General features: G+C 38.1%; 1 protein-coding gene across 2 annotated transcripts in view; it reads right to left on the bottom strand.

Moving 5' to 3' along the window:
* Prdm10 (PR/SET domain 10) overlaps positions 1-25778 on the bottom strand; it is a 94557-nt gene that overhangs the window by 23562 nt on the left and 45217 nt on the right. For both annotated transcript variants that reach the window (XM_046432753.2, XM_058575235.1), the window contains exons 7-15: positions 24052-24277; positions 22564-22805; positions 20505-20708; positions 14933-15005; positions 12432-12549; positions 9753-9882; positions 8841-9083; positions 2100-2447; positions 408-563 (exon numbers count right to left, since the gene is read on the bottom strand). In XM_046432753.2, coding sequence (XP_046288709.1) covers positions 408-563; positions 2100-2447; positions 8841-9083; positions 9753-9882; positions 12432-12549; positions 14933-15005; positions 20505-20708; positions 22564-22805; positions 24052-24277 — 1740 coding nt within the window. The remainder of the gene's footprint in view (positions 1-407; positions 564-2099; positions 2448-8840; positions 9084-9752; positions 9883-12431; positions 12550-14932; positions 15006-20504; positions 20709-22563; positions 22806-24051; positions 24278-25778) is intronic.

The raw sequence follows: 25778 nt of genomic DNA, 5'->3' as shown, positions 1-25778 counted from the left end.
AAATAAATAAAGTAAGGTAAGCTTTTTCCTTAATATAAATAGGGTATATTTGTATAGGATGTGAAGAGAAAGAGAAAGTACTTTTCAAAGCTTATATCTTGTTGTATGTGTGTTACCAAACATAATTGTGATGACCTTCAATATTATAAACAACTAAGTCAAACATGAAGCCCAAAATTCATCCCAAGCCCAGTATTTCAAAAGTGAGTGGTAAACTGGTGAAATTAATAGGCTTTTTTTTTTTTTTTGTCAGCACTAGAGATAGAACTCAGGGCCTCACATATGCTAGGCAAGCATTCCACCATGGAGCAATATCCTCACCCCTTAGCTACAGGCATGTATCCTTAGCTTAACATAATTCCATTGCCTGTGAGTACCACACTTCAATCTGTTTGTTGGCTTCATACCTTAAACTGCTTCCCACAGGTAGAACATAGGAAATCTTTTCGGTCTGAATGCCGGAGCATGTGGAGTCGCAGTTTGTCAGGGCGGCAGAAGGCTTTGTCACACTCTGTACACTGGTAGATCTTTTCTGAGTGGAAGCTGCGCACATGTTTTTTCACCTGGCAGTAAAAACCGGGAAAACTCAGGGACTCTGACACCAAAAGAAATGACCAAAGGTCGCTATCAACGCTAGAGGGAGCCAAAGCATTACCATGGATTTCATCAACCTGGCCATGACTTCCAATCAGAGGTGATAATTGGCCTCAATACCACATACTGTCCCTGTCACAAAGAAACAAAACAAGAAGCCAGAAAACCTTTCAAATCTTAACCTCCCAGGTGACCTGAAGAGTAGAACAAAATGTTGCCCATGTTCTTTTTCTTTTTTTAAGACTAAGCAGGGTTCCTTTAGGTTTGAATAAATCTTGCTAATATAATCTATGAGAAGACAAAAAATAATTCTTCCTCATTTTTTTTCTGCCTTCAACACATATTGAAGCAATTTAGCCCCTTTTAGTAAATGATCCTTTTATATCTCCCTATAAATCAGGTTCTGGATAGGGCTGGGGATATATAGTTCAAATGGTGGAGCACTTGCCTAGCATGTATGAGGCCCCAAGCACTGAAACAAACAAACAAAAATATTAGTTTCTGAAGAATTAAATACATGAATTAGATAACAAAGAAAACATTACCTATATATGATTACAACATTGGGGTCATTTCTCCTAAATTTGGACTTATTCTCTTTGCTTTTAGATAACCTTAATTAAAGAATATAGCTTCATCCTCAATTCAATTCCCAGCATACCCTCACCCCCCAAAAAAGAATATAGCTTCTGAACTTACAGCCATCAAAATTACATGAGAAAGAACTATGGGTATAACTGTCATGAGTCAGATGAAACTATTCCTATAAGACATTTTGCTTCATTATTTTTGGAGTTTCAATTCTGCCTTAGCAAACTTTATAATTGTTCGTGTGAAGTATGAAAATTTCCAAGACTAAACACAAGTAGAACTATAATTAAATCCTAGTCTACTTGTGCTTTGGGAATTTCAATAAGTGTATTTTTACAAGTTATTTAATTATTCACTGACTAGCATATAAAAATATAAACACTTAAAGTCCAAATGGAATAATGAATATTTTGGGATTTATCTTCACCTATTTTGTTCCAACAGACAATATATACTACAGGGAAGCAGTCAGTGCTTGAAAAAAAATTATTAAATACTAATATATTTTCTCTTATTTCACTTCCAAAATGCATAACCTTATAAAGTAAGATAAGAAACCACAACGTAGGAAGATGTTTCCAGGAAATGGGAGTATATCTTTTATAGATTCTCTGTAATATATGAGAAATGGATAATAACAAGGTTACAATAGACATTTTAAAAATTATAACCAGATCTGGGTGTTTTTTACTTGCAATATGACTTGAATGTTTAAATACCAATGACTGATCTGGATAATTGTTATAATACTCTTGTTTATCAAAAGTAGTTTGAAAAAAAAATATTGTTCTCAATTATAAAGCTGTTTCAAAGAAATTATGAAAATGCAGGTGCTAGGCATTAAAAAAAAAAAAAAATCAGTTTCTTTTACCAAAAGAAGGAAGCAGACATAAATCTCAGTAGCAGACACTCACCTGGATAAAATCTGGGAACCGTTTCTTACAAGTTGGGCAGGTAAAATAGCCATCATTGATATGAATGGCCACATGATCTTTCAACAAATCAAGGCGGTCAAAGGATTCTGGGCAAAAAATGCAAGAGTAAGTCTTCTGGTCCGAATGGAGCTTCATGTGGCTCTCCAAGGAGGCGCTGCTGATGAAGCCCTTGTTACAGAGATCACAGGTCAATGGGCAATTCCCCTCCCGCCCATGGAAGCGCAAGTGTTGGTCCAGTTTGTCCTTTTCCCGGAAGGCCTTCCCACACTGCAAACACTTAAAAGGCCGGAAGGACTTCCGAATAAACAGATGCTGAAGAGCTGCATTCTGAAAGACAGACACAAATACAATTATGTAGTGAGGAAATGAGTATGTATGTGGATCACACTTCCACAGGGAAACAAAGGATGATCCCTGCAGGACATTCACAGTAGAAAGATTTTTCTGGTGAAAATGCTGAAAATGAATCCCTCCCCAAAGAAGTTTATCTTAAAAAGAAAAAAATTTGTGGTTTATGTCTGTGTATACGTGTTTTTGTTGCTGTTGTTGTTGTTTTGGTTTTTTTTTTTTTTAAAGATTGAGATGGCATTCAAAAAAGCATTCCCAACAAAGACTTGCATAAGAAAATAAACTCCAGAGTGGAAAAAGACAAAATTTGGATATTTGGAAAAAAGGACTCGGGGTAAATGACACATGCATGAATGAGGTTGTAACACATTAGTCAAGAATTATTTCCTGAAGCCCCTGATAGGAAAGAATTTGAAGAGTAATTAAAACATCTAGCAAAAAAAAGATAATACAAAGAATCAAAGGGTAGTTAGTTCTTACCAGGAGTTGGAGAAAATGGATTTGGGTAATAAAAATGATCTGGAATTATAGTGATGATTTGAGATAAATTGATAGAGATAAGGATAGATAGATAGATAGATGTAGGTATAGTGATGATAGCTACACAGCTTTAGGAACATTCTAAAAACTACTTTAAAAGGGTGAATTTTAGCTGGGTGCAATGGTACATGCCTGTAATTCCAGTGTTTTGGGTGACTGAGGCAGGAGTTTTGTAAGTTAGAGGCCAGCCTCAGCAATTTAGAAAAACTCTGACTCAAAATAAAAATAAAAAGAGCTAGGCACAATGGTGAACACCTGTAATTGAAACTGCTTGGAAGGCTAAAGCAGAAGGATCACGAGTTCAAAGCCAGCCTCACAAAGCGAGGCACTAAGCAACTCAGTGAGACCCTGTCTCTAAATAAAATACAAAAGAGAGCTGGGGGTGTGGCTCAGCGGTTGAGTGCTCCTGAGTTCAACCCCCAGTACCCAAAAATAAATAAAGCAAAAAGGGTTGGGTATGTAGCTCTGTTGAAGAGTACCACTGGGTTAAATACCCCTAAAGAAAAAAAAATAGTAATAATATAAAATAATAAAAGAGTGGATTTTAGGGCTGAGAGCATAACTCAGTGGTAGAGTATTTGTCTATTATATCAGAGGCCCTAGGTTTTAGCCCCAGCACAAAAAAAATACGTTTTTTAAAATGTGTGTGTGTGTATATATATCCATATATACACACACACACAATACACATACATGTATGTATACATACATACATAAAAACTTATATATATGTATATGTATGTAAGAGACAATTCTTTTTTAATATTTTTTTTTTTTTAGTTCTCGGCAGACACAACATCTTTGTTTGTATGTGGTGCTGAGGATCGAACCCGGGCCGCACACATGCCAGGCGAGCGCGCTACCGCTTGAGCCACATCCCCAGCCCCGAATGTATATGTATGTATATACACACACATACACAGACACAGTGAATTTTATGCTATGTAATGTCAGATCTCAATTTAAAAAGAAAGAACTGAAAGGGGGATGAAGAATTCAGATTTATGTGGATGTGCTTGTTCATGAGGCACGTCATAAATAGAATATATGCATTGCATTACTTCCTTCTTAGAAAATACAGAGGACAAATTCCTGGGGTAGCCAGTTAGGTCTACTAGTTAGAATGCCATGCTAACAAAGTTAAACTTATTACTGTGTTTCCTGTCTAACTAGGGCAATTTCTCCCCCTCCCTCTCTTACTCTGTCTCTCTTTTTCCCCCCCTTTGGCAGTCACAGATTGCACTTCTAATGCTGATTAGCCATCTTGTAAACTCATGCAGTTGTTACAGGGGATTCAAGTGAGAGAAGATGGATATTCAGAGCAAATCCATCACGATTGCTAGAGAAACATCCATGCTCCACTGGGAGCAGACCTACAGAATCATCTTCCACGCAGAGAATACAGAATATTTAGTTGTGCTATTATGAAGACTCATTCATAAGTTCCTCAAAAACACCAATGGAAAGCTCTAGATAGCTTTAAGGGAGAAAAATCCCTCAAAAAGTACACCTGTTGAGTGAGTATGTCTGTTAGCTATAAAGGAGTAGTAATTGAAGGATTAATGAGATCTTTGTGCTATGAAGAAATTACAGTGAACACTACTTTAACTCTTAATTACTTAGCAGCAACTTCTACACTAATGTGAAATAATCATTTGGGAGGAAAGCAAAATATTTATATTTAATTTATTAAAATTTCTAAACATACTTCATTCCATATAACAGAAAATTGCCTTCTCTAGCTTTCTCTAGTAGGGTTAGGAGAGATGTTTAAAGATGCTACCTACACATTTATCTTGAGTAGGTAAATAGCAATTCTGCTGTCTTTCCAAGGAGACTGGGGCTGCTAAGGAGAGGGGGAGGACATCATATTTTATTCATTTATTAAAGGATTAGCTTAGCTCATAGGATACATCCAATAGTAGTTTGAAAATTAATAAAATATATTTCAAATAAAACTCAAAAAATTATTTCTGGTTTTTTTCTACAGTATCCATGAAGATCTTTACAAACAGACCTTTTCAAATCAGCCATAGAGCTTGCTTTCACTTCCTCATAATGCTTAGCTATCAACTCATCTGTTTACTCTATCTGGACACATTTTTACATTACATAAAAGTTCTTACTATTTTCTCTACTTTCAAAACTTTATGGAAAGATGCCATATAACAGATGCTATTCTTAGGTTGAGAGAAGATTCAAGATTTAGAGCATGTCTGCCATGGAAGAATAATTTCCTTTATCCAACTTTCCTTTATCCAAGGACAGACACAATGCACAACAGTTGACAATGGTCCCACTAAGGATTCCATTTCTCCTTGGGTGCCAAATCCAGCTAAGTTTTGCTTTGGTCCATTATGCTAATCAGTCTTCTGTCATTTCTGATTAGCATGAATACCTTCAGACACTTGATTTAAATTGAGCAGCCTCTTGACTCCACTTCCTTAGCTCTATTGACAACTCTTATCATCCCTTTGATTTCCATGGAGCCCAGAACACTGTCTAAATACTCAAGAACTAGCCTGTATTTCTCTGAGCTAATGATACTTATGTGATCCCCATATTACAAGGTAGTAAAAGTGCTGAAACATTTCCCATCCTTTGACCCACTTGCAGGCCAGCTCTGCTCTAAGGTAACTTCTATAGTGTAGAGCCACAACTGGTCCACTTTCTAGAAGAAATCATGGCAACTGAAGAGGCAGCGCATAGATGTATCAGGATCTTCTGATCCCTGAGCACCTGTCAGTCAACCACATCACACTGTATGGCACATCTGCTGCTCTAAGAATGCCAAAACACTATTTTTGTTAAGTTCTGTGAATCACATTGCAATGAATTCTGATACAAGATTCTTTGTTTCTAAAATGTTCCTAAAGTTTGATATTAATAGCTAATGGAGTGTCTGGTATGGTGGCACAGCCCTGTAATTCCAGTGGTTCCAGAGGCTGAGGCAGGAAGATTACAAGTTCAAAGCCAATCTCAATAATTTAGTGAAGCCATCAGCAACTTAGTGAGACCCTGTCTCAAAATTTAAAAAAAAAAAAAGGGCTAGGGGCTGAGGATATAGCTCAGTTGGTAGAGTGCTTGCCTCACATGCACAACGATCTGGGTTCAATCCCCAGCACCCCCCCAAAAAAAGAGGGGGCGGCTGCGGATGTGGCTCAGTTGGTAAGCACCCCTAGGTTCAATTTCCAGAAACCAACAAAAAAAGCTAAAGGAATCTACATTATTGACCAATTTTTGTACTATTTTAATCCTGAGCCTAAAAAGAAATAAAATCATCATGCTTGTTTCTTCGTTGTTTGTTTTTAACAACTTTTCCTTGGACTATTTTTGGATTTTAAAGCCTTCGGTGGACTAGACTTGCTGAATATACCTCATTCTCCACTATCCTTCACTTACCACCTACTCTAGGGTCAAGCTACTGTTTGCACTGCCCTATAACTACACCAAGCACATCCCTGTGTCTGGGATTCTAATTTGATGGCTCCCCTCCTCTGGGATGATTTACCTTCTAGAAGAGACTCTCTGTTTCAAGGACTCAGTATGTCTCCCCTCATTTATTAATTATTCCCTGCCTCCTCCACCTTTCTTTAGTCTTTCACTCCTCCAAGTTCCTAGAGCAATTATAAGCTGTACTTTTACATTTCACATATAACTGTAAACAATCTAATGCTATTTTTAGACTGTCAGCTTTTAGATACAGAGCTCAAGGGAAAGTTCTGTCAGATACCTAGACAGTTAGAACTCAGTACCACTCCATAAGTAATTCAAATTATTTTAGAACTGGAAGGGACCTTGGAGATCACTTAGTCCTAACCTCCATTTCATACAGGAAGAATATGCAGCCCATAATTGACTCATTAATCTATTTGCAAATGAATTATAATTATTCATTAATATGCATTTACTGGAGCAACCAAATTGTGCTTTTCATCATGATTTAGTAAATAAAGATTGCAATGAACAGCAGGTCAGGCAAACACTTAAATAACATTCTGTTATGTGAAACACAGGAAACAAACCTACCTGCAGCTCCAACTGAGCAGGCAGCATTAGAGGAGAGAAAAATAGTTACATTACCAATTGGATTGGAAGACTTCCCTTCAGTTGGTCATTACCAATCTGGATAAAAAAGATGAAAAAATACATAGCCCTGCTTTTTAGAATATGTAAGAGGAAAAAACAAGATAGGTCAACTAAGACTGACTTCTAAAAGCCACATGCCTGTGGCTTTTGTTGTGACACAAGGAAACTTATACAGAACCTGTACCCCAACTTCTTCAAGAACAAGTACAGAATAGACTATGCTTATACATCTACAGCTTCACTACATGTGTAAGCTTAAAGTCTTTTCCTTCAAAGAAAAAATAAAATAAAATCTAGCAAGCATTTCTCTGGACTTAGTAAAATATCAGAATAGCCAAAGCAGAAAAGGTAGTAATTGAAAAGAGAAAAAAGTGAAGATTGGGAAATAAAGTAGAACAATGGATAAGAAGATATTCATAGCTTTTTGTTTTTCTGGCCTATATTTACATGTTTATCGATCCTTTTGAAGTAGTACACACTGAGCCACAGTTGTATGTGTTTCAGTTTATAGGACCCTCATAAAGGGTACTGAGATAAAGAGTTCTTAAGAGCCCCTCAAAGCTGTCATGTACCTATGAACGTTTAAAAGTATTTTTACATGAAGGCCTGGACTATTTTTCAAGGTCCCTTCTAGCCTATAGGCAAATAAGAAAACCAAAAGAGGTAGCTGAACCCAATTTCTCTTACCCACAGCAAGATCCCTTCACAATGTTATCTGTACCTACTACCATGGACCCTCTGAATACAGTTTAACTTATCATCTTTTTTTTTTAAAAAAAAAAAAAGAAGAAGACCAAAAGAAACATAATCTAAACCAATCATCCATTTAAAATTTGTAAAGCCTGGAAAGTTGTGTAAAAAATCTTTTTCATCTAAAGTCAAGTACAAATCAAAGTCTTTTTATGTTCAGCTGGCCACAAACATGGGTTTTATGTCATTGCTTTTTGTCTGCATAGACATCACACAAAACCATACTGTTTTCTACAATACAATCCCTGCAGTTACTGAGACTCAAATGCTGACTGTGAAATAGTAAGAGAAACACACATCTTAACTGGAAATCATGGAAGCCCTGTAGTCTCATGATCTAAGGCCAAGACACAGGTCACATAAGCGAGATGTTAGTTAGCTCCTGACATACAACTTTACTTCATGCTGTCCCAAGTGTGTGGACTATACCTGTCATATCAACTTGGACACAGTTCCCTTTGCATTGACAAATAGTAGTGACACTTGCCAGTCTCCCCCTGGAAATAGTAGATAACCAATTTTAGTTCCCCACAATTAACTTGAGAGCTATGATTAGAAACAGACAAGCCTGGCTTAAAATAATTAACATAAATAATTAGGGATAGGGATGTAGCTCAGTGGAATGTGCTTGCCTAGCATGCAGAAAGCCCTAGGTTCCATCCCTAGCACCAAAAAGAAATAAAAGAAAAAATATATATAATAATTATAATTAAGTATACTTATTTCTCCATTTCTAATCTATGAACTTAGAGATGTGAAGAGCTATCTTATTTTTACTATACTAATCCAGGAGCTGCCAAAATCCAGGCTGATAAAATCTAGGACCAGCCATGCCAGCCTGCCATAGGATACGGAAACATTAAGAAAGAGAACTTTCTTGCAAGCATATGATAGGCTAGATAACAAGATTTCAAAGTGGATGGTGAACAGGCTGGAACACCATGCGTTGAGGGGAAGAAGGAGACCAGCTGTAAGAATGAGCATCCCACTTACTCGGATGCGTTTGGCCCTGCGCATGTCATCTGCGGTCAAAGTGCTCTGGGTGGGTACCACACTCTCTTCATGCTGTGGCTGTAGGTGAAGGGTGTGAGTTTCTGGTTCTTGTTCCAGAGACGACCGAGTTTCCTGTGGCAGCTGAGGGATTGGGATAGTGGTCTGTTCCGGTTGATCCAGCCCATTCAGAGTAGCTGGTTCAGCCTCATCAAACTGCTCCTTTGTGGGAAAATGTAGCAAGTCCTGAAATTTGCAATAACCAAGAATTATATACTTACCTAGATAGAGATCAGTGCTAGAAGGACTACCGGCTCAGATTTAGAATTGCTGCTTTTTAAAAAATTTTTCTTAAGAGACAGGGACTTGCTATATTACCTGGGCAGGGCCCAAAATCCTATACTCAAGTGATCCTCCCCACTCAGCCTCTCAAGTAGCTAGCCACTGTGCCCAGCTATTGCTTATTTTTTAAATGACCAGATTCATAATACTCAGAGAAAAAAAAAATACTCTCCCTCCGGGAAAATTAATTAAATACACACAAAATACAAAAATCACGAGATATTTCAGACCACTGAATGGGGAGGATCATGATATGAACCTTCACAAATATCAAATTTTGTAATGGTTTAAATTAATAAAACAAAATTGCCTCTTTAATATCTCTGGCCAATATCAAATTTTGGGGGGCAGCAAAGTTGAGTTTTTGAATAACTGTGAATAATTGTGAATAACGCTTGAAAATACATGCTTTCTGCCCTTCTCCAAATCCCACTTAAGTTAACAAGCAGCAAAGCTCTGATTCTTTGACAGGACTATTAACATCTGAAAGGTGCTTGTGTTTAAATCCAGCCAGAGTTCTGAAAGTTCTCTAAACAAGCATCTAAGAAGGAGTTCTTTCCCAATTCCCAGTACCTGTGTCCCATCATCACTTTTCTCTCCATTTTCACTGGTTATTTCCAAGCGGATAAATTTTGGAGGACGCCCTGGCCTTCGACCTGGACCAAATCGTCTCTTGCCTCGTCCCCTCCCTCTGCCTCTTGTTCTGGGGACAAAAGATTGGGTTATGGATAGTTATAGTTACACCATACTCCATAAAATGTTTCCCTAAATGGTCTGTACTAACCCCAGATTTTGAGTTCCCCTCACTTGATTAATTTCCCTGATTCTTTTCTCTAATGGAAACACTTTCTAAAGTTCTTATCTTTGCCCTCTCTAAAGCATAAAGAGGTGTCTTCAAATTATTCTGGGGGAAAAAAAGAGAGCTATGTAAACACAAAGTGCTGACAACTTTTTGCTTCTGAAAGGAGGTGAGAAATGCAGACAGAACATGCTAAGCCTAGTGTGTTTTGAGGACATGTTATCTTAGACAAGATTCCAGCCTTCCTCTCTTAACCTCAGTTCAAGATTTCTTCCACAAAATGTGGCTAAATGCAAAGTATTTTGTTTTACCAAAATCTTCAGGAGAGGGCTGGGGATGTGGCTCAAGCAGTAGCGCGCTCACCTGGAATGCTTGCGGCCCGGGTTCGATCCTCAGCACCACATACAAACAAAATCTTCAGGAGGGTTAGTACAAATTTCTAATTCAACTATTCCAAACACCAAATTGTTTTATTTTATTTTATCTTGCTGTTGACATTGTAACTGGCACAACCCTTTTGTTTCCACATTTTTTTATTAATGCATTATAGTTGCATATAATGGTGGGATCTGTTGTGACATATTCATTCACCACACAATATAATATAATTTGGCCAATATCATTCTCCAGTATTTCCCCTTTCCCTCCTATCCTTCCTTTCCTTGGTCCCTTCCCCCTACTGATTGCCCTTCCATTTTCATGAGATCCCTCCCACCTTTCCTTTTTCCTCTCCAGCTTCCACATGAGAGAAAGTATATGACCCTTGACCTTCTAAGTTTGGTTTATTTTGCTTAACATAATGTTCTCAAGTTTCATCCTTTTTCCTGCAACTAACAATTTCATTATTCTTTATGGCTGAATAAAACTCCATTGTGTACATATACCCATTTTCTTTATCCATTCATCCATTGATGAACGCCTACTTTGGTTCCACAGTTTGGCTAAGATACTGAATAAATTTTACCTCCTTTAATGAATGACTAACATACAAAAATTCCTTATTAAGATATTTCAAAAGTACATCACAAAACATCTTTTAGATATTTTGTGAATATCCATCATATCATACTCTTCTACATAGCTATTTAACAAAATTTTTCTTTTCTTTTTTTTTTTCTTTTCTTTTTTTTCAATGTTGCCCAGGCTAGTCTCAAATTCCTGAGCTCAAATTCCTGCCTTAGTCTGCCAGGTAGCGGGAACTACAGGCACATGCTCTCTACTCACTCTCAAGTATGGAAAATTCTAAACACACACAATACCATTATCACACCTAAAAAAAAATCAGGTAGTTGCTCAATATTATTATATCTAGTCAAAATTCAGATTTTGCTCATTTGTCTCAAATTTATTTTATCAGATAGAAAGTGAACATTTTTCTATGTGTCATACACTATGCTTGGCACTAAAGATATCAAGTTAAAGGTGATCTTATCCTCAGAATTTAGCAGAGGCAGCAGGCCTGTAAGTCAAAAATCCTAATATAATATAAAAAATGATATAATAGAACCATGAAAAGTGAGAAAACCTAGGAGTAAATATCTTGAATCTCATTGCATCCATCACCTTCAGATATTTATCCCCAAGGTCATATCTTAGACCTGTCATCCTCAATACAATCCCACTGCCCCTGTTTCCACAAAGGCCCATTCTGACACACTATCTCCTACCTCTCCAGCTCACTCTCTCCAATACTCAAATTCAATAACCCTTCCACCCCCATCATCTCCCATCCAATCCTTCCTTTGTCCATAGCACACCTCAAAGGTCATTCACTGCAATCAATCCCTTGTATTTTCTCTGATCCCCATCCGAGTTGCTGCTTCTTTGTTGTCACTGTGTTGGATGCTCTCAGCAAAACCACATTTTTTGTAACCCAGTTCCCTGCCTGCACTGCAGCAGCTGGATGGGGCTCGAAAACAACATACAGTCTTGCTTGTAGTCTCTCATTTTATGACTGTGAACCTCATATGGACATTCAGTGTTGCAGGCAACTGTACAGTACTTCCCTAGAATATTCTCTTTCCCACTTTCCTAAGTGAGGTTTCACACCATCTTGTATCTTTCCAAATCCTTTAAGTGGACAATCCTACATCTGTCCCATCTAATCTAAAGAACACTCTTCCCTCACCTGAACTGTTGCAATAGTTCTGACTGAACTCTGGGTCTTTCCTCTTACTCCAATATACCCTTACCCTGATGTTTAAATGCTATCTGAAGGATTCCTACTTCATAATCTCTAGTTAAGGGAGACTTAACTGAAGTAAGGGGATTTTCCATTGTTGGGTATTGGTTATGCTAAAAAAGCAATAAATAGTAAATAAGGAAGGGGTTAGTTATGAAAGACAATCCTCGATAACTACCTAACTGGTTACCTGTGTAAGCATACACACTCATTAGTCTATGTACAAAAATGATTCCAAACCTGATTTGTGAGCCTTTGTCCTCATACATACCTGCTAAACACATCCAGTTTCTCATCATGAGAATTGAGATGCTGCTGCAATTGCTCTGAGCTTATAAACCGGCGGTTACATTCATAGCAGGGCCAATTCTTCTCTTGCTCTCGAAGAACTACAATCACAGGAGAGAAATCATGAAAGCTGATGATCAACAGACACCAGGAAAACTCAGATGCCTGTTTTCTCTGCCATTCTTATCTTCCTGCAGACAGTATCTGCTATTTGTATGACTTTCTTGTTATAAAATCAAAGACTAGAATTTGGCACAGAGGTGAGTTATAGGCTCTTATTTTCTGACACATTCATGCAGGACATCAAAGGAACAACACGCTCACACCACTCTACACACACACACACCCTTCACCCAGAAAGAGAGAAAGCACTGTAAGGAGATCTGCATATAGATAATCCAGTGATTCAGATCCAAGTTTCATAATATTCCTTTTCTTTTATGGTACTGGAGATTGAATCCAGGGGCAAGTTTTACCACTAACCTATATTCTAGCCCTTTTTATTTTCATTTTCAAACAGGGTCTCTAAGTTGCTGAGGGTCTTGCTAAATTGCCCAGGATGGCTAGATTTAAAGGTGTGATTCTCCTGCCCCAGCTTTCTGAGTCACCAGAAATACAGGTATGCACCACTATGTCCCGCCCAAGTCTCATAATTTAAGGGTATATTTTATCACAAATAACTTAAAAATCAATGCCCAATATAATGACTTCAGTAAAATGTTTGGAAGTAACTCCTAAAGCTGAATATATGCATAACATAGGACCCTGTAATTCCACCCCTAGATGTACACCTAAAGGAAATGTGCACACGTGTTCACCAAAGACATGTACAAAAACAGTCAGAGCAGGCACTTTTTAAAACAGCCCAAAACTACGAACAATCCTGATATAAGATAAAGAATCTGGCCAACCTTAGTCTCTGGCTCCTGGGAGGAAAGCTCTTAGTAGCTGGAATTTCCTGAGTGATAGAAGTGCCTTTGTTATCATCATGGCCCCTCATCCTACCTGAGTTTATGCTAAGGAGATGACTCAGAGTCAGGGGTAGCAGTGTTAGAAAGTTCAACCTTGTGATTAGGTTGGTGCTTTGCCAGGTGCTTGGCACACACCTGTAATCCCAGCCACTTTAGAGGCTAAGAAGAGAAAATCACAAGTTCAAGGCCAGTCTGAGCAACTAAAGGAGACCTTGTCTCAAAATAAAAAATAAAAAGGACTGGGATAGAGCTCAGTGGTAGAGCGCCCTGGCTTCAATCCCCAGTACCACAAAAAAAAAAAAAGGGGGGGGGGTGTGGTGCTTTGAATCAGTTAATACCAGCCCTACCTCCCAGAGGAGAATGAGAGCTAGAAATTGAGTCCAATCACATGACCATTAATTCAATCATGCCTATATAATAATGCTTCAATAAAAACTCTGAATGGCAAAGCTTAAATGAGTTTCTATGATTGGCAATGATACATCAATGTGCCAGGAGAATGATATATCCTGAGAGGACACAGAAGCTTCATTGGGGACCCTCCTAGACCTCACCCTAGTTCTCCTCATTTGGCTAATCCTGATATATATATCCTTTATAAAAAACTGTGACCATTAAATAAAGTGCTTTCCTAGGTTCTATTGAGTCATTCTAGTTAATTATCAAACCTGAAGAGCAATAGAGAGCTCCCTAAATTATAGCTAGTAGTATAGGTAGGTTGGGAACCACGGAGCTTGCATCTGATATCTGAAGCGAGGGGACTCTTAATGAAAACTGTGCCCTTAACCTGTGAAATTTGACCTAATTCTGGGTACTTACTATGATAATTGCATTGTACAATCAAATCTACAGCATAATAGATAAATAAATGGTTATACATTTATACAACAGAATACCAAACAACAATAAAATGAATAAATTGCAATCATATCCAATAATATGGATGAACCTCACAATGCTGAGTAAGATGCCCAGACACAAAAAGTGTATATATCATTCTATTTATGTGCAATTCAATAACAAGTAAATCTTATGTGTGGTATTGAAAGTCAGGAGAGTAATCACATTTGGGAACTTACACAGAGAGTAATCACATTTGGGAACTTACATGAGTTCACTGTAAAAATTCATCAAGCAGTATACATAATAATTTGTTCACCTTTTTATACAGAGATGGCATTTCAGTTAATATTTACATTAAAGATAAAGTGAATGCCTGCTTTACCATGTCCTCAAAGATGTTCAAGTCCAGATAAGAATTGTCCTCTGATCTAGGTTCTAATTTAGTATCTGCAGGTTTTTATTATATTAAATACTATTTTCTAGCACCCATGAAAGAAATGTAAATATGTCATTGTAATTTGATCCTACAGTTAGATGGAGGTGTGTAGCTCTAAGAACCTGGAATATCTTCTGAAATACACTGAAATGAAAAAATTAGAGGTTGCATGAAGATGTAACATATACAACTTAGAATTCATGTAGAAAATATACAATATAAAAGTCCAACCACCTTTCCTTTCTTCCTCAGAGATGTCATGAATTTTCTGGTTCACAAACTCAGCATAGGATGCAGCATACCACACCTGCAAGAACCAAGGACATCAAGAATTAAGGAACATCACCAGATGTGCTTTGCATGCTTACATTATTTCTCCTGTTAAATGAAACAATTCAGGCTTTTTCACAGCCCATTAAAAAAAAAATCACACTGTGAACCTGGCTCCCCAACACCCATCTGGCAGATCATCTGTCAGGAAGTCAAGACACATTGCCTGTTTTCTTTTCCCTTTTTAAAAATTCTGTGTTTTTTTTTTTTTAATTAGAATAACTCCAGAAGAACTTTATTCATAGTCTCTTCATTTAGATAAAACAGCCTCTTCTGATTTGTAAAATAATAATAATAATAGAGCTATATTTAAACACAGATTTGAATACAGCTGCAATCATAGTGGCTGCCACCAAATAACTCACACTGTGATCACAAATGGGACTGTACCAAACACTTCCACATTCTCCCAGGGCTCTTCTCTCCTACGCCAGTGATAGCTGTTTCTCTCCTACCCCAATAGCTGCTTCTGCTCACTCACCTTAGCTGGCTCCTCTTCCACCTAACTTCCCAATATTAGTGCTCCTCAAAGCTTAATTCAAGTCCTGAGCCTTCTTATTTTTCCCTCCACTGATCACATCAATTTCTAACCACTCTATACTAATGATTCCCAAATTAATATCTTCATCCCAGATCCCCCTTCTCTGATCACTCCAAATGTATTCTATTTCTGATCTGATATTGGGGATATTTCACAAACAACTTAAATTTAACATGCCCAGAATGGAATTCTTGATGCTTCCCAACTCATATCTCCACCTCTACCTAACTTCTCATTTCAATTGCCTCACCTTCCCCCCAAGTGCTCAAACTTAAAACCTAAAATGTATCTTTGGTTTCTCCATTTGTTTCTGTAATCCTTCAGTAGAACTGTCACTTCCTCAGGTGTTCTCCATCTCTGCTTCTTCCACCTGGAGGCATGCCACCACCATCTCTTGCCTTCAAACTAGCCTCCCTTTTTCCTTGCAATCCACACAGGAGCCAAAGTCTTCTTAAAATAATTGTCTTCTTAAAACACAATTGAATTTTGTTTTACCAGAAATGGCTTATTTCATAATAAACCTGAAATGTTCATGATAATCCTCCAAGGGCTCCATGATCTCCTCTATCTTACTAAGAAACCTCAGCTCCTATCACTTTGCCCACCTTTAGGCCAAGATGGCCTACACTCAGCAACTCAAACATGCCCAGTGCCTTCCCATCCAAGCCTTTGCCCTTGTTGGCTCACCCCCTGGAGTGCAAGGTTCTTCTCCTTTGCTCTTCTTATAACCCTCTGCAGGACTGGTCTCTTCTCATTCCCAGACCTCAGCCTATCACCTCTTAAGCAAGGCTTTTTCTATGAAGCACATCTAAATTGGTCCCTTTCCCGTTATTTGCTCTTTCTGCACCATGAAACTTAACTCCTATTGGATATTATTTATTTGTTTACATCTTTCTGTCCACTTCCCCCCTAGAATGCAAGTTCCCTGAACATAGGGAAACAAGCTTGTTTTTTTCCTACTGTCTGAAACACAGTAGGATTTCAACTTATTAATCACTAAATGACTTAATCATATGTAACTTTTATAGAACATCAATTTAAATATAAGGGAATATTTATAAAGGCAGACTTCATTTTGAATGGTGGAGTAATATTATGTAGAATCTGTATTCCATAATTGACTCAACTGTGCCCCTATGGTTGTACTTTTAGGTGGTTTATATTTTGCTATTAGAAACACACACTAATCCATCAATTCCAAGATGTATCTTTTTTCATATTTAACATCTCAGAAATCAGAAAGCATCTCCCACTCTGGTTGGCATCCTACAATTGCTGCCATGATGCAGCACTCAGAACCTGCACAACACTCCTGCACAAGTCTGGCCCAGCTCTCTGCACTGTTCTTACCTCATTCAGTTATAAGCCCCCTTTGGGTTCCATGACTTGTTGACACCTGCCAAGCACTACAAATGAAGGCCAAAAAAACTGCCATTTCCCTCAGAATAAGAAAAAATTTCAAAGTGGTTAAGAGACTGGTTAGCATTCTACAGGCCTCTCATTAAGGCTTCAGTCAGAACTGTCAGAAACTTCCTACTGACTTGATCAAAAAACACTTCGCTTCCAAGGGCCTGTGATTCAATTTAGGAAAAAGACACAGATGAATTCAAATGAATGTGAAAGCACAATATTCAAACTTGATAGGGGTATGGCTCAGTGGTACAGCACAAATGTCAGGCCCAACTCCAACCACCATGCATACAAAAAGTTACGTGGTATGGAACAAGATCCCAGAGGCAATAGTGGAATATTTATTTTTTTACTACCTTTATTTGTTTTATTTTGATGTGGTGCTGGGGATCAAACCCAGTGCCTGACACATGCTAGGTAAGCACTCTACTACTGAGCAACGTCCCCTGCCCTGGACTATTTTTTTTTAAAAGATTGTGAGGAGTTGGGATATGGCTCAGTAGTAGAACAAAATCCTACCGCATGTGAGGTCCTGGGTTTGATCCCAGGCGCAAAATATATATGTAAATATACATATAACAATACCAAGGACTGGAAATATACATATAACAATATCAAGGACTGGGATGTGGCTCAGGGGTAGAGTATTTTCACAGCATGCATAAGTACCACACACACACACAAAATATATCATCAATATCATCTTAATGGAACAGAAGATGGCAGAAGACAGAAAAGCAAAAACATGAGGCCTATACTTATAATCCCAGGTACTTAGGAGGATTACAAGTTTGAGGCCAGCCTATGAGACTTAGTGAGACCTTGTCTCAAAATAAAAAACAAAAAGGGCTGGGGAGGTAGGTCAGTGGAAGAACATTTACCTCAGATGCAAGAAGCCAGGAGTTCAATCCCCAGTACCGCCCCCAAAAATCACAGACATCATGACGTAAACCAGTGATTGAAAGGGGAAAAAGTGACAATGCATAAAAAGCAGTTTTATATCTTAACTTTTTACCTAAGTATGCATTTTCATGCATGCACAAGGATGATATGATTTAAAAATTATTTCTAATTAAATCTAAAATAGCTCTTTTGATAAGTATAAAGTAACCATGTTTATCAATTTAAAAAATGCAGGCAGGGTGAGTGGCTGGACCAGCAGCGGTGGGTACAAGGCCAATTCTGGGTGCTTGGGATCCCCATTATGAACAAAAGGAGAATACGGCTGAGAGAAATAGCAGCAAAAAACAAGCCGGAAGATGGTGGGAAGAACAATAGTAGCCATGTAAAGACTGTTTGTTTTTGTTTTTGTTTTTGTTTTTAAAGCTGATTGAATGTCTGCCAAAATGTTCAAGTCCACCAAAAGAGAGGCACTGTTGTGACACTAATGAGAGATCATGACACAGCTGTCCTTGGTTGGATTTCTTTTTAATAATGTGTGACCTTCATCTTTGATCCCCTGATCTGCATTACATTAGATAACATTTCATGTTTAAATTTAATTCTGTTTTTAAATTTTTGGTGTATATGTTGGAACATCTCATTTCTCAAAGCTTAGCACACTGATTTCCTTTAAGTGATAATGAATTTGCAAACTGTCGTCTTCATGTTCTACATTATAAATCATTTTAGTTTTAAATACACACACACACACACACACACACACATATATATAAATAAAATTTTAAGCATTTAAAAATAGTTTAATTGGGGAGTTTTTTTTGTTTTCTCTTTTGTCCATTCTGGATATGGAACCCAGGGCCTCATACATGCTCACTCTACCTCTAAGCTATAACCCCAGCTGCACCACACCCTCATGCACTATTGGGGAATGAACTTTACCACTAAGCTACATTTCCAGCACCTTTCCTTATTATTTTGAAATAGAATCTCATTATGTTGCCCAGGCTTATCTCAAACTTTCAGTCCTCCTGCCTCAGCTTCTTAAGTCACTAGGATTACAGGTATGCACCACCACACCTGGATTAAGGGTTAATTTTTTTTTTTAACATTTCTTTTCCCTTTGTAAATAGAGTCTATTCTTGATATTTGTTCATTTGTCCATCTGGATGTAGCTAAGTTGAAGGTATACAACTCTTTGTCTCAGTCATCATACTTAAAATATTTTATCCTGTATTACAAATACTTCCCCATTTTCTCATTCCTTCTATCTGTTGTTTTGGTTGTTTTATTGTACTCAAATATTAAATTCCTATTTAATTATTTCTATTAATCTTAACCTCTACAGTTACACTTACTTTTTTACAAGAGAAAACAGAGCTAGAGTAAGTTAGTTCAGTGGTGCAGCACTGGAATAGATGGCATGAGATGTTAATCTCCTTTGACATTCTTTTTACATATTTTCTTCATGGCTGGTGGATTATCTAGCTGATGGTTTCCAAGACAGAGGTTTTGCACCTTTTGAATAAAATCCAGGACTTTGTTCTCCCACTAAAGAGGAGCAATCAGTTTCTAACATTGAGACACTATGCAATTCAGTGTTCATGTACTGACATAATCATTTCTCATCTATTTTGTTATTTACCTCAGGAAGTTAAAGAGTACTTTGGCCCCCCTCTTTTGTCCATGTTCCTAATATATGCTAAAGAAGGAAGGAAGGAATCTTGGGCAGGAAGAGTTGCTTATTGATCAAGCACTTGCCTAATGTGTAAAGCCCTGGGTTCTATCCCTAGCAGCATAGGAAAAGAAAAAAAAAAGAATTTTTCTTTTGGAATCATACCAAAATTTCATTATGTCATCAAAAGTCAATATTTAGACAAATTCTAACAGGGTTACCCCCAAAATACATATTTCTGAAATCAGAAGTCAAAGAATTCTTTGAATAAAATGAAGTATTCAGATAAAGAAAAGGAATCTTGCCCATCCATCTGAATTTTATTTTATAAAATCCCACATTTCACAACAAATTCTTCTTTAGTTATGTATAAATGACATTAAGTGATACTATCTTTAATTACCCCATCACAAATATCAGTCAGCTCCCCATACAATCACTTTCTTATCCCCAGACCTAATGCCTTTCTGTAGGCTCTTGATGAGAACAGAGCCCATCTACTTCTCATTGTTTTATTTACAAGATTATTACCGATCTGTAGTACATAGTACAGTCAGCCCTCTATATCCATGGATTCCCCCAACTGCTGACCAAAAATACTGTCCAAAAAAATTACATCTGTACTTAATATACAGAGTTTTTCTTGTCATTAGTCCCTAAACAATACAGTATAAAAACATTTATATAGCACTTATATTTTATTAGGTATTATAAATAATCTAGAAATAATTTAAAATACATGGGAAGAATGTGTAAGTTCTATGCAAATATTACACCATTTTACATAAGGATCTTGGGGGAATCCCGGAACCAATTTCCCCTAGGGATGGCTCCAGAGGTAAATAAATTACCAGTAAAGAACCATTTTAGTAAGAATCATACTTACTAGAAGGAAAAAAATTAGGATAAGTTCTTTTTTAGCAGAGAGCCCTCCAGATCCAGCACTATACCTTCAGTTCCTGCTTGGGTTCCACATTCTTTATCGTTGTATAATACACATGGTGGCCATATTGGTAAGCCACCAGGTTCTGCTCCAGGTGGTTTTGGGCTGGACGTACAAACATCATCCAGTTACACAGGGTCTCATCAGACAACTCAAACCATAGGTCTTCATGCAAATCCCTGTCTTTTCTGTCCCCTTTATCAAGAGAAACCTGCAACCAAAGAAAAGGTAAAGACCCACACCAAAAAAACAAAACCTTCAATATACTATTAGCAATAATATACAAAATATTTCTCCTTAAATTAACCATATATCTTCCCTTTGTATCTAGAAAGATACTAGAATTGTGACTTACCAAACATAAAGAGAAAGAAAGGATACTTCCTGAAACCTCTCTTACCTATAGGAGAATTACATGGCAAAATCTAAAAGTTCACCAATAAAACTACATAGCTTTAGTTAATATCTCACAAAACTAGCACAACCAAAACTGCTGTAAATAAAAATCAAGCATAATACTCTCCACTTCATTATAATTTGCATCCTTTGGAGATTCAACTGTATCCATTTATAATATTCAGCCCAAAGACAGGTAATATTCTTGCTTGGAGATCTTGAGCATTAGTTTAAAAGAAATCCTCCCTACAACAGCAGCTAATTTCTCTAAATAACATTTCAGATATTCACCCTTTCTTACTGCCCTTTCTTAGTGCTTCAGAGTAGCTATTCAAAACAGCAGATAGTAAAGAGGGTTGGATAGAAGCAAAATCATTAAAAGTAAAGAATGCAGATCAAAATAAATATTCTTCAACATACAGCAAACTTATTTTTTGTTGTTTTGGGGTAGGTTTCTTATTTGTTTTTTGTTTTTGTTTTTGCAGTGCTGGGGATCAAACCCAGGGTTTTGCACATGCTAGGTAAGAGCTCTACTACTGAGTAACAGCCTAGCCCCAGTGAACAATTATTTAACAGAAAAAATTCAAACCGAGCCTGTTTTAATATTGAAAAGTGGGGTATTTTGCAAACATTAATGGCACACAGCAGATTACATACATCCGTGTAATTTTCTGTATTCCAAAGTACTGTGTTTTGGGGCTGGGGATATCGCTCAGTTGATAGAGTACTTACCTTGCATGCACAGGGCCTGGGTTCCATCCCCAGCATCCAAAAAAAAAAAGTATCCAAAGTATTTTGTTTTTGTTTTCCTTTGTTTGTGGTACTAGGGATTGAACCCAGGGGCACTATAACACTGAGCTATACCTCAGCACGCTTTTTTATATTTTTTATTTTGAGGCAGGATTTTGCTAAGTTGCCCAGTCTATCCTCCAACTTGAGATCTTCCTGCCTCAGCTTCCCAAGTTGCTGGGATCACATGTGTATACCACCATGCCCAGCCACATTCCAAAGTTCATTTTAAAAAAAGAAATGAAAAAAAAAAAAAAAAAAAAAACCACACCAATTTCTCTGTTTTGTGTTGAATTTTGTGTCCCTCAACCTCTAAGTCATGTGGGGACCCTGTAACCTCCAGTACTTCAGAATGAGACTGCATTTAGAGATAGAACCTTTAAAGAGGTAATGAAGTGAACATAACATAATTAGGGTACACCCTAATCTAATATGACTGGTCCATTTAATAAGAGGAAATCAGAAAAGACACACATAAGTACAGAGGAAAGACCCTGTAAGTGCACAATAAGAAGACAGTCATGTGCAGGTCAAGGAGAAACCTGCCAACACATTAATGTTAGATTTCTAACTCCAGAGCTGTGAAAAAAGAAATTTCCATTGCTGAAGCCTCTCAGTCTATAGCATTTTACTATGTCAATTCTAGCATATTACTACAGACCCTAAAAACCACACTTCTCAGAATTATTCACAGGGGTCTAAAATTATGACCTCCATTTTATTGGGGCGGGGAGTAATGTTTCCATTTAAAATTAAGCATAAAAAGAAAAATACTAGCAAATGACTGTTATGAAATGAAAACAAAAGACTCAGCAAAAGAAATGAATGCCCCTTGAAAAACTGTTAAAGAAGGGAGTGAAATAGGAAAAATTATAAATTACCTTTAGATGAATGTAACAGTCTTTCAGTTCAGACCCCCTGACAAGGGGTCCCTCCACAGGGCCAAACTGGGTACGCTTGGGAATGCGCCTTTTTGAAAACACTCCTCCAAGGAACCTGTCTATGTAGAGGACCAGGGGGAGACTCGCTCTTGCCCGAGTGAGCACAGGCCGATTGGGGATGGGATGCAAGGGGCCATGCTTGGGGCACACTGAAGAATGGGCATTATTACATTCCTCACACCCTGCAAAAGAAAAAAACCTTGAAGAATAGTCAAGTTTCTTGACATCATTTTACTCTCAGGTAAAATGCATGCATTTCTAGCTCATTCTAAAAAACTCAGTTTGCACCAAGCCAGTCACATTTCCTGTTTGCCAGTAGCACCCATGTATACATTATCCACCAGAATAAGATGTACATCACCATAAAGCAGGGGAACAGTGGCTGGACCATACAGTATTCACATTCATGTTTCACCATTTCACCTTCTTCAGCAATGTGGTAATCTGGTTTAGATATTTTTAATTCCTATAATTCTCAAATAATGGAGAACAACTTTGTATTAATATTTATTATTAAAGTGGCTTTCTGTGCATTTGACTTAGGAGTTCCCCTGAAAACTTGTGAGTTCAAGGAAAAATTAAACAAGTAAGTTTTCTGTTGGGTAATAATTAAGTACAGGGCTGAACACTGGCCCCCTGGAGAGAGAGCTTACCAGCACCACATGGATGGCCCAGGAGAGGTAGTGTAAGGCCACAAAGCTCTGAACAATCTCATTCACTCAAATGAACGAGGTCAGAACTTTGCTATATGTACGTGTAGATCCACAGATAAAACAATGATTTGGTAATGGAAACTCTTAATTTTTTTGTTTTGTTTTGTTTTTTTAGTACGAGGGATTGAACCCAGGAATACCTTACCCCTGAGCTTCACTCCCAGCCCTTTTTATTTTGAGACAAGTTCTCACTTAATTGCTGAGGATCTTGCTAAATTGCTGAGGGTCTTCCTAAATTGTTGAGGCTAGCCTTGAATTTACGATCCTCTTGCCTCAGCATTCTGAGCCACTGGAATTACAGATGTGTACCACTGCACCTGGCTGGGAAGCTCTTCTAGTGAAGAAAGTGACAAAGCAAACTTGTTAGAACTGATATGGCTGAATAGTCCAGGACTAGGTCAACTACAATAGAAAGCTGGTATCAAGAGTGACCAGACTCGGATGCCTCATCAGCCATTCACCCCATGTCACCCAGAGCAGTTGCCTAACCTATTCTGGGCTTATTTCCTCATCAGGAAAATTGGAAAACAAATACAAGTGTCATGACTCCTTCCCTGGGCTGCTGTGAAGATGAAGTGGGATGATGCACACAGAGCATGTGACACAATGTGTGGGATGTGGGAAGGATTCAGTGCAAATGAGCCATGTTCACATTCACACACACTCATAAAAAAGGTCATGTGGCTTCCTTTGAGAGTCCAGTGACTGCACTTACACAAGTCGTGGGGGTCAAAGGGCCGGGGTGGGTCTGGCTCCCAGTCATCCAAATCTGTGTCTTCACCGTCTTCTTCCTCCTCTTCTTCAGTATCCTCATCCTCCTCCTCCTCCTCTTCTTCTTTTGCCTCCAGTCTAGCTATTGGATTCTGCAGAGTTGCCAAAGGGTCAGAACCATCCACACTTTCAATGGAAGGCAGTACCTGGTTATGCACAGGTAATGAGGCCTGGAGGGAAGTTTAAGGTGGAAAATAAGCAGACATCTGCTTTCAGTCAGTTGGCACACATGCATACACAGAGGATAGGCTGTGGTGGAATATATTCTTTAAACTAGTTCTCGGCAAGGAAAATGGAAAAATGGTTTCTACCTGTAGGCTGTAAGAAATAGTCTGACTCTTTCAGATGTCTGATGCTCACAGCTTTTAAGCTCAGCTCTCTTTCCTCCCATTCTGCCTGTTATCTGAAAGGCTAAGAAGAAAGCCTGGGTCTCTCTCCTCTGATTCCAGCAGGAGATTCAAACCTAACAAGGCCCTAATCTTAAGCATCTAACTCCATCCTTTAGACGCAGTGATGCCAAGGCTCTATTCCTTGAACTGCACCCACAAGTCAATTCACACCTGCTCTAGAGGACCACCATGCTTCCTCAGAGACTTCCAGAATATGCAACATCTTTTCATCATCTCTTGGGGTATGGGGGATCCTCAGTCTTCACAGTATAAACTAAATCTGGGGTGAGGGTCCCACCTGCCCTTTCAGGATACCACCACACAAAGAAGAGAATGACTTGGCCACTCTTCAACCACTTTGTTTTTGTTTTTGTTTGTACTGGGGATTGAACCCAGGGACATTTTACCACTGAGCTACATTCCCAGCCCTATCTATTTTTTTATTTTGAGATAGGGTCTCACTAAGTTGCTGAGGCCAGCCTTGAACTTGTAATCCTTCTGCCTTAGCCTCCCGAGTTGCTGGGATTATAGAACTGTACCATAGCACCTGGCTCTTTTTTTTTTTTCCTCAAGAGATGGGGTCTTGCTATGTTCCCCAAGCCAGCCCCAAACTCCTGGGCTCAAGTGATACCCTGCTTTAGCATCCTGAGTAGCTGGAACTATAGGTGTGCACCCAGTCTGCTTTACTTCCACCACTTTTTTTCCCCCAGTTTTGAGGATAGAACTTAGGGTCTCCCTATGCTAGGATGCTGGGCAAGTGCTCTACCACTAATCTATATCCCCAGCCCCCACCTACTTCACTTTTAAATCCAAACATGGTACAATACATGGTTGGTTTAATTCTATGGTTGACAAGTCTCCTTTCAAACACTTCAGGGAGCTAAGGTTTTCAGGAAGGAACAAAGGAGATACCTATTGGCTTCCTGATGTTGAAGTCAGGCTCTTGCAAATAAAACAAGATTTGGGTGACATATTGGATTAATATTATCTCATCAAATACATGGGTAGAAAATAAATGGCACCTTAAGAAGTTCTCCTAAAAAATAAAAATTTAAAAAAAAAAGAAGTTCTCCTGCTTCTCATGTGTTATGGAGTTATATTATACCCTAGATTCCTTTTATTCAGTATTATCTCTCCTGCCCAATTAGTTCATAGGTCATATTCATGTCATGTACCCTTCCCTATTCAATGAATCAAGCATCTAAATATATCTACTCCCTTCTCTTTCTACTTCTCATATACCATTTTCTTCTCCTAGAATGTTCTTCCCTCACCAATCTTC

Source organism: Marmota monax, unplaced genomic scaffold, assembly GCF_021218885.2.
Source record: "Marmota monax isolate L192 unplaced genomic scaffold, Marmota_monax_Labrador192_F-V1.1 WCK01_AAM20220418_F8-fsc00062, whole genome shotgun sequence".
NCBI lineage: Eukaryota > Metazoa > Chordata > Mammalia > Rodentia > Sciuridae > Marmota > Marmota monax.
The sequence above is the reverse complement of the archived record's forward strand: the minus strand, read 5'-3'. Positions and strand labels throughout refer to the sequence as shown.